The sequence below is a fragment of the Squalius cephalus genome (assembly GCF_949319135.1).
Source record: "Squalius cephalus genome assembly, chromosome: 1".
NCBI classification, from domain to species: Eukaryota; Metazoa; Chordata; class Actinopteri; order Cypriniformes; family Leuciscidae; genus Squalius; species Squalius cephalus.
The window spans coordinates 38,573,672-38,585,739 of NC_137122.1; the positions used below are offsets into that span (position 1 = coordinate 38,573,672).

Here is a 12,068-nt window from a genome sequence, read left to right on the forward strand (position 1 = left end):
GAAACTGTGAATAGAGGTAATAATTAGCAATGTTATTAGATTTTGAAGTATGTTTAAATGCCAATTTGCATTTCACACTCAACTAGCTGCCAAAAAACTTTGCAAGTCACAGTGTCTTAAAGCCGCCAGTGAATTCAGATCAAAACACTTATCAAAAGCATCTCTTATCGTTATGGTCCACAATAATGCTAATTCAAATTAAATGTGGTTTTGTGACGAGGCTTGTTAATAGTCCCATTAAAAGAGTTTGCTACATAATGAAGAGTTAGTTTCCAATGGGATTATTTTTAAAATGGGATAGAAATAAGTCATTGAGCAAGTAAATGATGTCATGTTCAGCAAGAAGAAACAGACTAAAATTTTATCCTCCTTAAGTTGACATTTACAGCCAAAACAGAACCACCATGCAGTATGCCTGTCCTATAGTCTCAATATCTACGGTATATACAGTCTACGAACACACGCACGTCTTATAATAAGTTAAAATTCACAAAACAATGTGCATGTTGGTTCTGTGAACTCCTTAAGCTTTGTCACTGAAGTTGTATGGTCCGTGTGGGCGGGTAAAAGGCATGAGTAAAACGTGGAGGGTGTACTGGACTCTTGAAAAGGGGCGAGTTTAACAGCCCCCGACTGCACCAGCAAGGGTCACTGTGGAGGTGTTTTGAGGTTTGCCTTTATGCCGCTGACCTCCTCGTCTTCTACCTCCAGACTTTGGCTTCAAGAAGAAAAAAAAGAGGAAGGAGGTTTTAAGATGATTGTTGACTTCTAAACTTTACACTTGATCCTGATATGGTAACTAACATTTTTGGTAACACTTTATATCACTTGTTTTATACATACTTGGTATAATATCTAAAAGTATAAAGCATATAATAGTAATAATAATAATACACAACTCCACAAAATGATTCATGTGGTTCATTGGTATTAATCAGTATTTGATTTGCAAACGCAACTGAAAACGCTTCCATTTTCTATGGAACGAAAAAAAAAAATATGACAAAAACATTAGAATTTTGTCAATTTGAATTCTAGACGTGTCATTTAAAGATGGAATTTATAAATATATTCAAAATCATTCAGATAAAAAAAAAAAACCTTGAAGCTGCAATTTTATGATCGGAATATTACATTTCGTATCTCAAAATAAAACTGAATTTGCAGATGCAGAATTTGGATTCAAAACTATAAAATAATTGGTAAATGTCAATGATTCAAATTTCAACAAAATTCTAAATATTTGTCCATCTGTCATTGTCAGCCAAACAGATCATACTAACAATCACCCAAAAAAAATGTATAACCATCACCCAAAATACTAGCAAGTCGTTCCTAAATATACAGTAACCGGAACACTATGGACTCACAAACCAGCAAGTATTAAACAACACCTTCTCGAAATGAAATCAGGTGGTCAGAAGCCTCGCTCATTTCCATGCCACAGTATAATTTGGGTAAAGCCGGGCTCGGACTACAGGAGTTTTTGTGTAAAAAAACTAAATGGATACTGTGTCACAGCAACTTGCTGTAGACAGTATATAAGTTGAGACATTATAAAAGGCAGTCATGTTGTTGCCACATTCGACCAGCCGTTCCTCCATCTCTGTGTTCACCTGACTCGTCCAGCTGCTTGCTGTTTCACGGTCGCCATTTCCAAAGTTCCATCACTTCTGTCTCTGGCTATAGTGGAAGTACTGATGTAATCATCCCGACTTAAAAATACTAAACATCAAGCATGTTTGATATTGTCTGGGCGGCCCTGATGTGTCCGTGAGCAGATCGGGAGGTTTAAGATATGATCTGTAAACACCTCACATTATCAGATAATCTGGGCCGAACATCGGAACCGTCCGATGCCCTGGACGCGATTGTTCCTCGAATGTCGGGAGGGGTAAATCGGACATAAATCGGCATGAAACTCCTGTAGTCTGAGCCCTGCTTAAAAGATGCATCATGCAATGTCGAGAACCTATAAACAGCACAGTTCCTGTGAGGGGATAATTAGCAGTCTTGGGAATGAGTGAATCACTTGGTTCCCTTGTTTTACCTTGTTCTCTTTGTTTTGAGGGTCTTCCTCCATTTCTGTCTGAAGCAGTAATAAGTGTGAAACAATAAGGAAACAGAGCAGTTTATGGGAAATAAGGAGGGATGAAATGGAAGAACAGGTGAAGAAAAGCAACAGCATGATAAAGAAAGGTCAATAATTCATACGAGTATCAAAAGGGAAATGAAAAAAGTGAAATGGAGTGAAGGGAAAAAGTGATAAGAGAGCTATTAGAAAGCTGGACAGATCAGACAAACCACAGCAGGAAGAGAAACTGACAATACTTATAAATCTGAGCACAACACACCCTTTCTGTTGTTACCTGTTGTGGTATGTTTTGCTGAGCGGCTGGCGATCCTGTGCAAACAGTCTCCTCACAGGGTGGAGCCGCTCCATCCTCTCTTCTAGCCGGGACTTTCTTCGTTGACTGCATCTTGATTTGCGGAGGTTTGGAGTTTGACGGCTGGTTATTTGTTGACAGGAGCAACTACAAGTCGAGAACAAAAGTGATCCAATTATAATTTGAAAAATGAACACTCATAAACATGAAGTTTATAATATAATTCTGAACGATAATAATGGTGTTACACACTACACACTCAATCTTATGCCCCATGAAGCTGACCTTGGTGATGGTGCCCACAGCTTTGGTTCTTCCCTCTCTGAAGACAAGCCTCTGGTCTATGTGCAGGTACTCTGGGGTTTTAATGAAGCGGAAGTGGACGGTAGCTTTGTCTCCTGTGCGCAAGCAGTCACTGGTCATAGACAGGATAGTAGCTGTCTGCCTGATGCTACCGCAGTGCACTGTGGGAAGGGAAGTACGAGAAAAATGGTAAGAGGAAAATCTCACATACTTGCATTCAAGAGCATAAAAGAGCATGCATCTCACCCATGGCTTGATATCTAGGCGAGATGGTCGTCGGGTGATGTAAAACTAGTATCTCGGCCTCAAACTCCCAGTATGCCTGTGGGTTTAATCTTGGTGACACCATGACCATCCCCTTCCTTATTGAGGAGCGCTTGATCTGAAGGAGAGAGAAATGATAAGGTTCATGAACAAATTACTCTTATGAACAAGTTCTTTTTAATACATCAGCCAAAATGATTCACAAAACGGTCTCAAACTCAATTGTGAATTAGCGGTTTGAAGGATTGTGAGTGAGTCTGATTCAGTAAAACATTTGCAACTGATTCTCTTACTGAACAGATTTGTGTCCGATTCAAAATTAACCAGGAATCATTATTTGTAATAAATAATACATACTCAACTTAATTTTCGTGTAATGAATAGTATACTAAAACATATTCAGAAATTATTGGTCAACTTTTAGCAGTGAGGTCCAATTGTAATGCTGAATCTAAAACTGTAAGGTGGGTGACATGACGGAACCATAAATCACAACAGCAGTTGAATTTTTTTTCTTTTCAAAAAGGCTGAAATACTCACAAAACTGCCATATGTCACAAATACAATGAACCCTTTTCACATTTACGAGGTTCTCAGAAACTGAAGTCGACATAGTTGGGTAAACTTCTATAGCGGTGAATGGGAGATATCGGCAAATATCATTTTTGTACTCCTATTTGCTCCACCAGAAAAAGAAAAAAAACAATGGCATTTCCATAACTTTCCAAAAGAGGGGAAAATATCAAGAGATTGATTACAGCAGTTAGAAGAGAGAATAATGTGAAATTTGCCATCACACCCTCAGCTGTTGTATTAGAAACACCCTCACAGCAGCATTAATTCATGTTTTGTTATTTACTACCAAGGTAATAAAACTAGGGTTGTAAATGTATTTTAAAGGCACACTATGCAGTTTCCGTTTTTCTCAAACAGCGACCCCTAGAGTCGCTGTGGAACGTTACTGTCGTAAATACCACTCACACAGAGCCGTCTCTGCACTCTTCCGACCGCGCTTTCTTCTTTGACTTCTTTGCTTCACATGTTGTTGATGTATGTGACGTCGTGCTGTAAAGCAAGTCGTGATTCTCGCGAGATTTGTCGGGGCGCCACCTCTCAAACCTGCATCCCCACCCACCCCCCACTCCCCACTCCCCACTCCGCTATCGGGATGATTCGCCCTACTAGGAATTCGTTTACCATCGAAATGATTTCAAAGCTGTTATATTAAGGTACAAATCTTGCATAGTGTGCCTTTATAAAGATATTTATATAAACTTGAAAAAAACTTTAGAGTTGAATCACTATCACTAGAATTGTGATGTTGATGTTGAACTGTGGAAACGCTTCATTGCAGTCTGTGAAATGGGTCTATCAGGGTCACTAGAGAGACAGCGTCAATTAGGGACTAAACCGCTTCTGATCAACCATCTTTGAGTGATTCTGTTATTTGCCAACTAAAATAATTTGGACAAAATGTCTCATTTTAGCAGTTTATTTAGTCTGGAACCCAAGCCACATACCTTTTTCAGAGCAAAAGAGGCCGTCTGACCACCACGGACCTCTTTAACAGGCATCCTCTTTCGGTGAATGGATTTGACGGTGATGGAGAGGAAAGCGCCCAAAGGGTCTGGTCCAAGAAGCAAAGTGTCATTGAGTCGAATCAGCCCTCGTAACGTGGTCCCGGACACTACCGTTCCTACACCCTTCCCCCCAAAAAAATCAGACCGTTGAGAGAGGGGAAACATAAATATATAAACAGAGACAGAAAGCATGCTTACTGGTACTGAATAGGTGTCATCTATCTGGAACTCGGCAGGCTCGTGGTCTTTGAACGAGCTTCTGGAGGAGAGCAGGTTCAGGAACATCTTCAGTAGGTCCATGTTTTCTCCTGTGACGTTAGAGATCTGGAAGATGGGACATATTCTACAAAACACACAAATATAAATAAGTCTGGAGAATAACTGGGTTAAAAGTTGGCAGGTAAGCAATGTGTATTGTGGGGCACTACCTCTCAGAACTGAAGTTGGATGCTGTGACGATGACATCATCTTTATTCTGGACTAGGACAGGGATCTTTCTGCAGCCTGGAGACTTTAATATCTTCTGCAGGAGCTTCAAGGTCTCTGAAAAGACAGACAGTGTTAAATTCACTAGTATGGCACTACCTACAGCTTTCCAAATTTACAGTCAATGAAACAATGGCATTATTTGTGGACTAATGGTTCACCTTGAAGAATATTAGCTGGACACATGTCAATCTTAGTAACCACCACAAAAACGGGAACATTGAGAGCTAATGCTAAACCCAGGTGCTCTTTGGTCATGCCAACAATTCCTGCATTACTTCCAATCTGTGAAAGAGAGTGAAAATGAGTAAATTTAAAGATGTCAACGATCATCAGTTCACTTTGTTCCAAACAATATGAGCTGCCCACTTTGGCAGCATTTTTAGGCCTAGCAAGTGTACTCCCAACATGAAGTTTGATCCAAATAGTTCCTTACTAATCACGTTGCCTTAAGATGCAGTCACATTTACCATTATTCAGCTAATTTTAGCAGGCGAAATCCAGTCATTGCAATAGGAATCTACACGACTAGGAGTTTCGCATGAGGGCGAAAGATTTCCATCCACAGATTTTGCAACAGGTTCAAATTGGTCACACAATTTGCCGCATTGACCAACAAACAGCTGCTCGGTTTGAGAATGACTTCTGTGTGATCTGTGCTTAACACATTGCTACAATATTGAAAATAAACAATGGACCCTTTTGCCTGCAAATTTTGCTTAAATGTTGTTAATGTGACCACACCTTTAGATTACATTTTAGCCAAAATTCAAGATGGCCTACACAGTTAAGAAATGTCATATATTTCAATCAGCACTAAAATATTTTATTTTTATATATATATATAAATGTGTTACCAATATTTGTTTTCACCATGTATTCGCTGTGCTTGATGTAGTATCAAATCCTTAGCTTAGAAACGTGCTAATATCAGACTACAACAAAATCAATTGTGAGCAATAGTGAGTTGAGGCAGTTCTTGTGTGGCTCACTCATATTATTTATGTAATGCACGTGAGTGACTGTTGACAGTGTTGCTGCCCATGAAGAACATTTCAAATAGGATGCTGCCATTGGAGAAACTGTAGCTGCCTATCAAAACATCAAGGCTCAATAGGTTTTGAAACAGAGCTTTGTCTTCCCTCCTTACCATAAGCATGCAGAAATCAGGCAGATGACCTGTCATTCCAAACACAGTCGTCTTCAGGTACTTCTCATGGCCAGCAAGGTCAATAAAGGTAATAACTTTAGAAGACTTCTCACAGATCTTGGTCCAATCCAGGCTGCCTCCGTGACTGTCGGGTTTGTTGACTACCTGGCCCTCTTGATCAAATCCCAGGATGTCGTTGCCCACGCTGCTGGTGCGCCCACTCTCCATTTCGTGCTTGTGCCTGAAGAGCTTCTGTCGCGCAAAGCCACGACCATTATCCAACTCTCCATGAGTCAGCACCCCTAGCAGAGTGCTTTTACCGGCATCCACATTCCCCACTACAGCCACCCTGAGGTAAACACCATCATGACTTTGAGTTAGTAATCCGAAATGGCTACACTCAAAGCAAAAGTGTCTTATATATCTTGGAAGACACATTAAATATGCCCTTTTAACAGAGCACAAGTCATATGGGTCATTGATATGGTACATTACCATTAAAATGTTTGGGGTCAGTAAGATTTTTTCATGTTTTTGAAAGAAGTCAACAAGAATGCATTTATTTGATAAAAGTACACTACAAATTGTAATATTGTGAAATAACACAGCACGTGTGTACTGAACTAAGTTCTCTGTCAAATACACACAAGGTGTCCATAAACACAGTCAGTTATGTCTTAAGTAAAAGTTGGGAGAAAATCGGATGTGTGTCTGTTTATTAGATCAGTGCATGAGATCTGAAAGTGAGAGCAGCCTAATATACCTGCTGCTGTTTGTAATTACTGTATTATTGTTAATAGTGTTCATTGTAAAAAAAAATATTCACTTACTGCTCTTCGCTTAACTTCAATAGCTTTAATAAGAATCAATGTATAATTTATACAGTGAAGTCATTCTTTTTCTTTTATATTTTGTTACCTTGTAAGGCTACATTCTTTAAAAAGGCAAATTAGTTTTGCTGTACAGCTCAGTGACTTATAATAAAACCAATATGAAAAAGAATAGTGATAAAATCGTGACTTGTGATCTTCCTGAAAAAAATAGTGATATGATATCTTTCCATAACACCCACCCCTATGCTCATTAAATATTTGTATCATCAATGTTGAAAACAGTTGTGCTGCTTAACATATTTGTGTGTACTCTGATGCAGTGTTTTTAGGATTCTTTGATGAATAGAAAGTTTAAAAGGACAGCATATATTTGAAATATAAATATTTTCTAACATTAGAAATGTCTTTACGGTCACTTTTGATCAATTTAATGTGAATAAAAGTATTAATTTCTTTCAACAACAACAAAAGTCATACCAAGCTGAAAAACTTTTGAATGGTAGTGTACATTCTTGATCTTTTGGATTAACTTTTCTCGCTCTTTGCATTTGTTCAAGGTCAACGTTTGTTGAATGGAAAATAGTAACCTCGCCATTCTAATAAACATCTCATTTTGTGTTCCAAAAAAAAAAAAAAAAAAGATGTTCGAACAACGAGTAGATGAGTCCAAGTATTTATTTTTGCTTGAGCTGAACTGTCCCTTAAATTGCAACAAAAAGGCCACTTTCTCCATTGTCATCACTCACCTAACCTCCAAGAAGTCGGCTTCTCCCACCTGGCGGCGAATAAGGTAATCTCTGACCTGGCCACCAGCCTCAGTACGCTCCCTCAACAGGATGAGGTCTGCCTCGATCTGCTCACACATGGACCTTACTGTGGCCACAGACGCCTCCATATCACTCTCATTCAGACCATAGTCTCCACCATCTTAAAGAGAGAGACACAAGCATGTGAGTATTCATAAAAAAATATAAGTTGAGTCTCGCGGTGTTCATTACAGTGTCTTACCTGAACCCACACCCAAGACATAGATGGTCTCCCCGCAGCCCTCGTCCATCCTCTCACGCAGCTGCCGTAGTAACAAGTCATACTGTTCTCCATTGGGACTGACCAGGGCTAGCTATGATGCATAAAGGAAAAGAGTCTTATTAAACACAGAGTGGTTATGGAAAATATATTTCTCCAGTTTGTTTTGTTATTGCCATCTGACTCAACGTCAGCGTAAAAAAGGAACAACAAAGTCATCAATGGACTTTGAGAACAGTTGTCTGACTTTACTGCTTGTTACATCAGATGTCATGAGGAGTAATGTTGCAGAAGGTGGAGTGACGAAGCTCCATGCAAAACACCGTTTAGCAGAAACAGAGCTCAGCTCCAGCTGTATGAAAACAGATCCTCCCTCAGACTGAAACGGTCTGATGAATGATAAGGAGGCCGCTGTCACAGCGGAAAACACAAACTCTCATCTGCACTGGTTCCCACGTCCATCAAGGTTAGGCACTGGTGGCTATGTAAACCTAAATTAGAAACTGACGTGTCGAGCTGTGCCGTGTTGTGACGTGCTTTTTATTATAACATAACATAAGATGTAACATAACATAAGATTTTATTTCGGTCCTCGCAGACAATTTTTCACAACAAATAAAGTTATACATAATAACCGAAAAAAGTGTAGGCTGTTCTAATTCTTGGGTAATTATAATGCATGTCATTTTAATACATCAAAGTAATTGAGAGAGTACATGCAATATCTGTACTTCTCATTAGGTACTAGTTCTTATTTCTTGGCGTGTGCGTTTCTACTTTTACCCATTTACAAGACATTAATATATATATTCATACTAGTACCATTTCTCATCTCACTAGTCATTTGCCATGTGACATCATTAGTCAGAACAGGTACTTAATAGTTAAATTAAAAATATTGCTATGAAGATTGTTACTAGTATCAACCTGGAATGTACACTAGTGTCTAAAACAAGGGAAACTGTATATATATATATATATATATATATAAATAAATTGAACAATTTTAGTTGCTAGTAACTAAGAAACAACTACTAAAACTATTGAATAGTTACTAGTAAAACTGGAATGAGGTTAAAAACAATCAAATACTATTTGGAATAAATCGTTGATAGGTTCTGTGCTTAAGATATAGAACTTAATGGCAAAATGTATTTATTACGTGTAACAAAATAGTAACAATTTGTATTGAATGAACAAATGATGGCTAGTCACTGTTGGATTACTTACTAACTGGAAACATTACAGTAGGCACTGGCGGCTTATTATTACTTACAGAATGTTCATATTATTCAGAGGTTGGTTATTTTATGAGGGGTTTTTATGTTTATATTTTTCCATTGTAGTTAAACATGTAGTATTTTTTTTTTTTTGTATGTTTTGTTATCTGTATTAGGTTCATTTTAATGTACCAATATTGGTTTCATCAATTTTATTTCAGTTTTAGTTTTAAACATTTAAGTACATCAAGTAAAACCAAGTGAAAATGAGAAATTATACCTTGGCAACTAGCTAAAATTAAATAAGATTAAATAGTATTTCTGCTGACGGATTTTATTTCAAGTAAGAAGATTTTTTAATGGTATAAGTTGACTACAATAACCCTGATCACAGCTCTGTTTCTACATGGTGTTAAAACTTTAGGACCATAAATAAAAGTTATCAATAGGTGTAATAATGCACTGACTTCCTCATTCTTTGATCTGTTTATCTCCTCAGTGACTCCCTCCTGCTAAAGGGAAAACCCTCTGTGTTGCGTTGATATTTCATCAGGTTCTGTGTTGTCAGGTTGTCATCTCTTCCCTCACTGATGTTTTTCATTCATTGGGTTTAATACAGATTTACAGCCCATAATCAGCTTGCTTTACAGCGAAACCCCCACAAAGATGGATAAATCAGAAAGCTATATTATAATACTGCACTACGATATTACAGGCAAGAAATATGTTTTAAAAAATCATCGTTGAACATAGCCGGGTTAGCTTAGGTTTACAGTTACAAGCACTCAGCGGTCAGCTGGTAAAACCGTGAAAATATCAAAAAAGTGATGCAAATCAAATCGCATGATTAAAAGTCACTTCAAAATGTCAACATGTAGTCATGTTACTAATAATACGGGTTTTTTGTAAACACACTAATTCACTCCGACTAAGCTAACTCTGAGGCCTAACCGTTACCTTGCTGGAGAAGTCTATGCCGAGATCCAGGGCCTCGCCGTTGAACATCTCCTCGTCCTCGAAGCACTCGGCCCCGTCATCGTCGCCGCATCCCCGGCCAGGAGCAAACATGCTAGCGGGGACTACAGGCTCTGACAGCCCTATGGCCCCTGGATTAAAAACCGGATCCGTCGTCGTTAACGATGCCATCTCTCGGGGAGCAGTTTTTAAAATCAAGCTAAAAAACTTTAAAACGATACGGCTTTTGGGGGAACAATTGTAAGCTGATGCAGCACAAACACATTCAGCCTGTAACGCCGCTCACCACTACTCTTGCCACTAGGATAAAACCTGCTGCGTCGAGATAAACAAGTATCGCTACATATTACTGGTATCACAATCACATGCTAAACTGATAATAGAGCACACTCAAATCTTACAAATCGGTCACTGTGTTCGTTTAAAATGTTCAGAAAATTAGTCATGTGTGTTTTTCTTCTCCTCATGAATTATTCAACAGAGTTGAGGCCAATCGTTTTCTTTAGAGCCCAAATCACGTGTGTTATTATCCAATGAAAATCCGTGGGCGGTGCATATCTTTACTAATACACCGTAATTATATTGCAAATGATGCAACATTTATTTATAAAGTCGCAAGGTTTGTTTCGGTACAAGCTTAGGTTGACAGAAAAAAACAATCTATTACAAAAAAAGAAGAGACTAATCAAACCACGTGCTACAACAAACCGTGAGAATATCAAAAATAAAGTGTCACCAGATTATCGTGTTATGTTTAATCGTATTTAACTAATTTACTAAACTCTGGATCTGACTAATTCTATTTGTTCCTCTGATTGCATAAATATAAGTTACTGTCAGAATTATTAAAATCACTTAATAGATAAGCAAAGCTGACAGTATTTCCAAAAAGGAATAAGGTTTCTGGATATATAAAGGCAAGGTTAATGCAGTGCAATGCACAAAAAAAAAAAAAAAAAAAAAAATGTTGGCCTTCTACCAAATACTAAAATAGGCAATATAAATGACTGTTAAATAGCTGCATAATGGCTACACTGTAGCCTAGGCCAGAAATTAAGATTTTTAGGCTACACAACGTCAGTGGAACAAAAACAAGAATGTAGTCTAAGTTGTAGCGGTTGTAATTGAGGTCACATACTGTAAACACAAGGATTTCAAAACTTTTTTGTCAGCCAAAACCTTTTTACCTAAAGAATTTTACTTGAAGTCCACCCTGAGATTTTACCATTAACATTTCAATAATTTAACAACACATTCACATGTTCACGCTTCTTTAGCGTTCATTAATGGTCGCATGGCATGCTGGTAAACAAATAAAATGGTACCACTTTATTTTACAGTGTCCCTGTTAGACTTGTTAGTAGGCTAATAACTATGAATTATGCATAACTATGCAACTAACCCTAAACCAAACCTAATCCTAACCCTATAAGTACACAGTTAATGGATATTACGAAGTACTTAAATGTATAATTACACTGTAATAAGGATACCTTAAAATAAAGTGTAATCAAACAAATATTTTAATAGTTTTATTTTAATAAATTATTAATTTATTTTTCTTGTACCTTTTTATAATTCAATAAATTATTAGCTTTTCATCAAATCCCAAACCCCCTGCAGTAGATGCAAGTAGTCCAGTTTGAAAGTGAAAAAAAATAACTGTCAGTGTCTTTAATAGGTAGGCCTATACAGCTCTCAATATCAACCAGAAGCAAACAGACACTGGCTGTTCCATATTCCTCCCATCAGAGTTAATGGGCTTATTTAAAAAAACAAAACAAAAACAAGCAACCACCTGGAACAATGGACAGAACAATATGTCTGACACAGATAGTAAAAAG

The 12,068-nt window shown here is 37.8% G+C and overlaps 1 protein-coding gene across 2 annotated transcripts; it reads right to left on the bottom strand.

The window, feature by feature from the left end:
• Positions 1 to 344: 344 nt before the first annotated feature.
• On the bottom strand, positions 345 to 10,703 carry gtpbp1 (GTP binding protein 1). Of its 2 annotated transcripts, XM_079868631.1 has the most exons (13): positions 10,207 to 10,703; positions 8,012 to 8,123; positions 7,750 to 7,930; positions 6,171 to 6,519; positions 5,182 to 5,305; positions 4,963 to 5,077; positions 4,733 to 4,877; positions 4,475 to 4,657; positions 2,937 to 3,072; positions 2,673 to 2,851; positions 2,370 to 2,534; positions 2,051 to 2,089; positions 345 to 718 (listed from the first exon to the last, which is right to left on the bottom strand). In XM_079868631.1, the coding sequence occupies exons 1-13, from the start codon at positions 10,393 to 10,395 to the stop codon at positions 620 to 622; spliced, it is 2,016 nt and encodes a 671-aa protein (XP_079724757.1). In that variant the 5' UTR covers positions 10,396 to 10,703; the 3' UTR covers positions 345 to 619. The 2 variants fall into 2 exon arrangements, with proteins under 2 accessions (XP_079724757.1, XP_079724758.1); XM_079868632.1 differs by lacking the exon at positions 2,051 to 2,089.
• Positions 10,704 to 12,068: the final 1,365 nt, after the last annotated feature.

Bases quoted from the DNA above. Each gene is read 5' to 3' on its own strand.
- gtpbp1 (XM_079868631.1), bottom strand. From the start codon at position 10,395: ATGGCATCGTTAACGACGACGGATCCGGTTTTTAATCCAGGGGCCATA. The intron at 7,931-8,011 runs GTAAGACACTGT...TCTCTCTTTAAG, and splicing joins TGTCTTGGGTGTGGGTTCAG to ATGGTGGAGACTATGGTCTG. The intron at 4,658-4,732 runs GTAAGCATGCTT...TTTGGGGGGAAG, and splicing joins ATGACACCTATTCAGTACCA to GGTGTAGGAACGGTAGTGTC.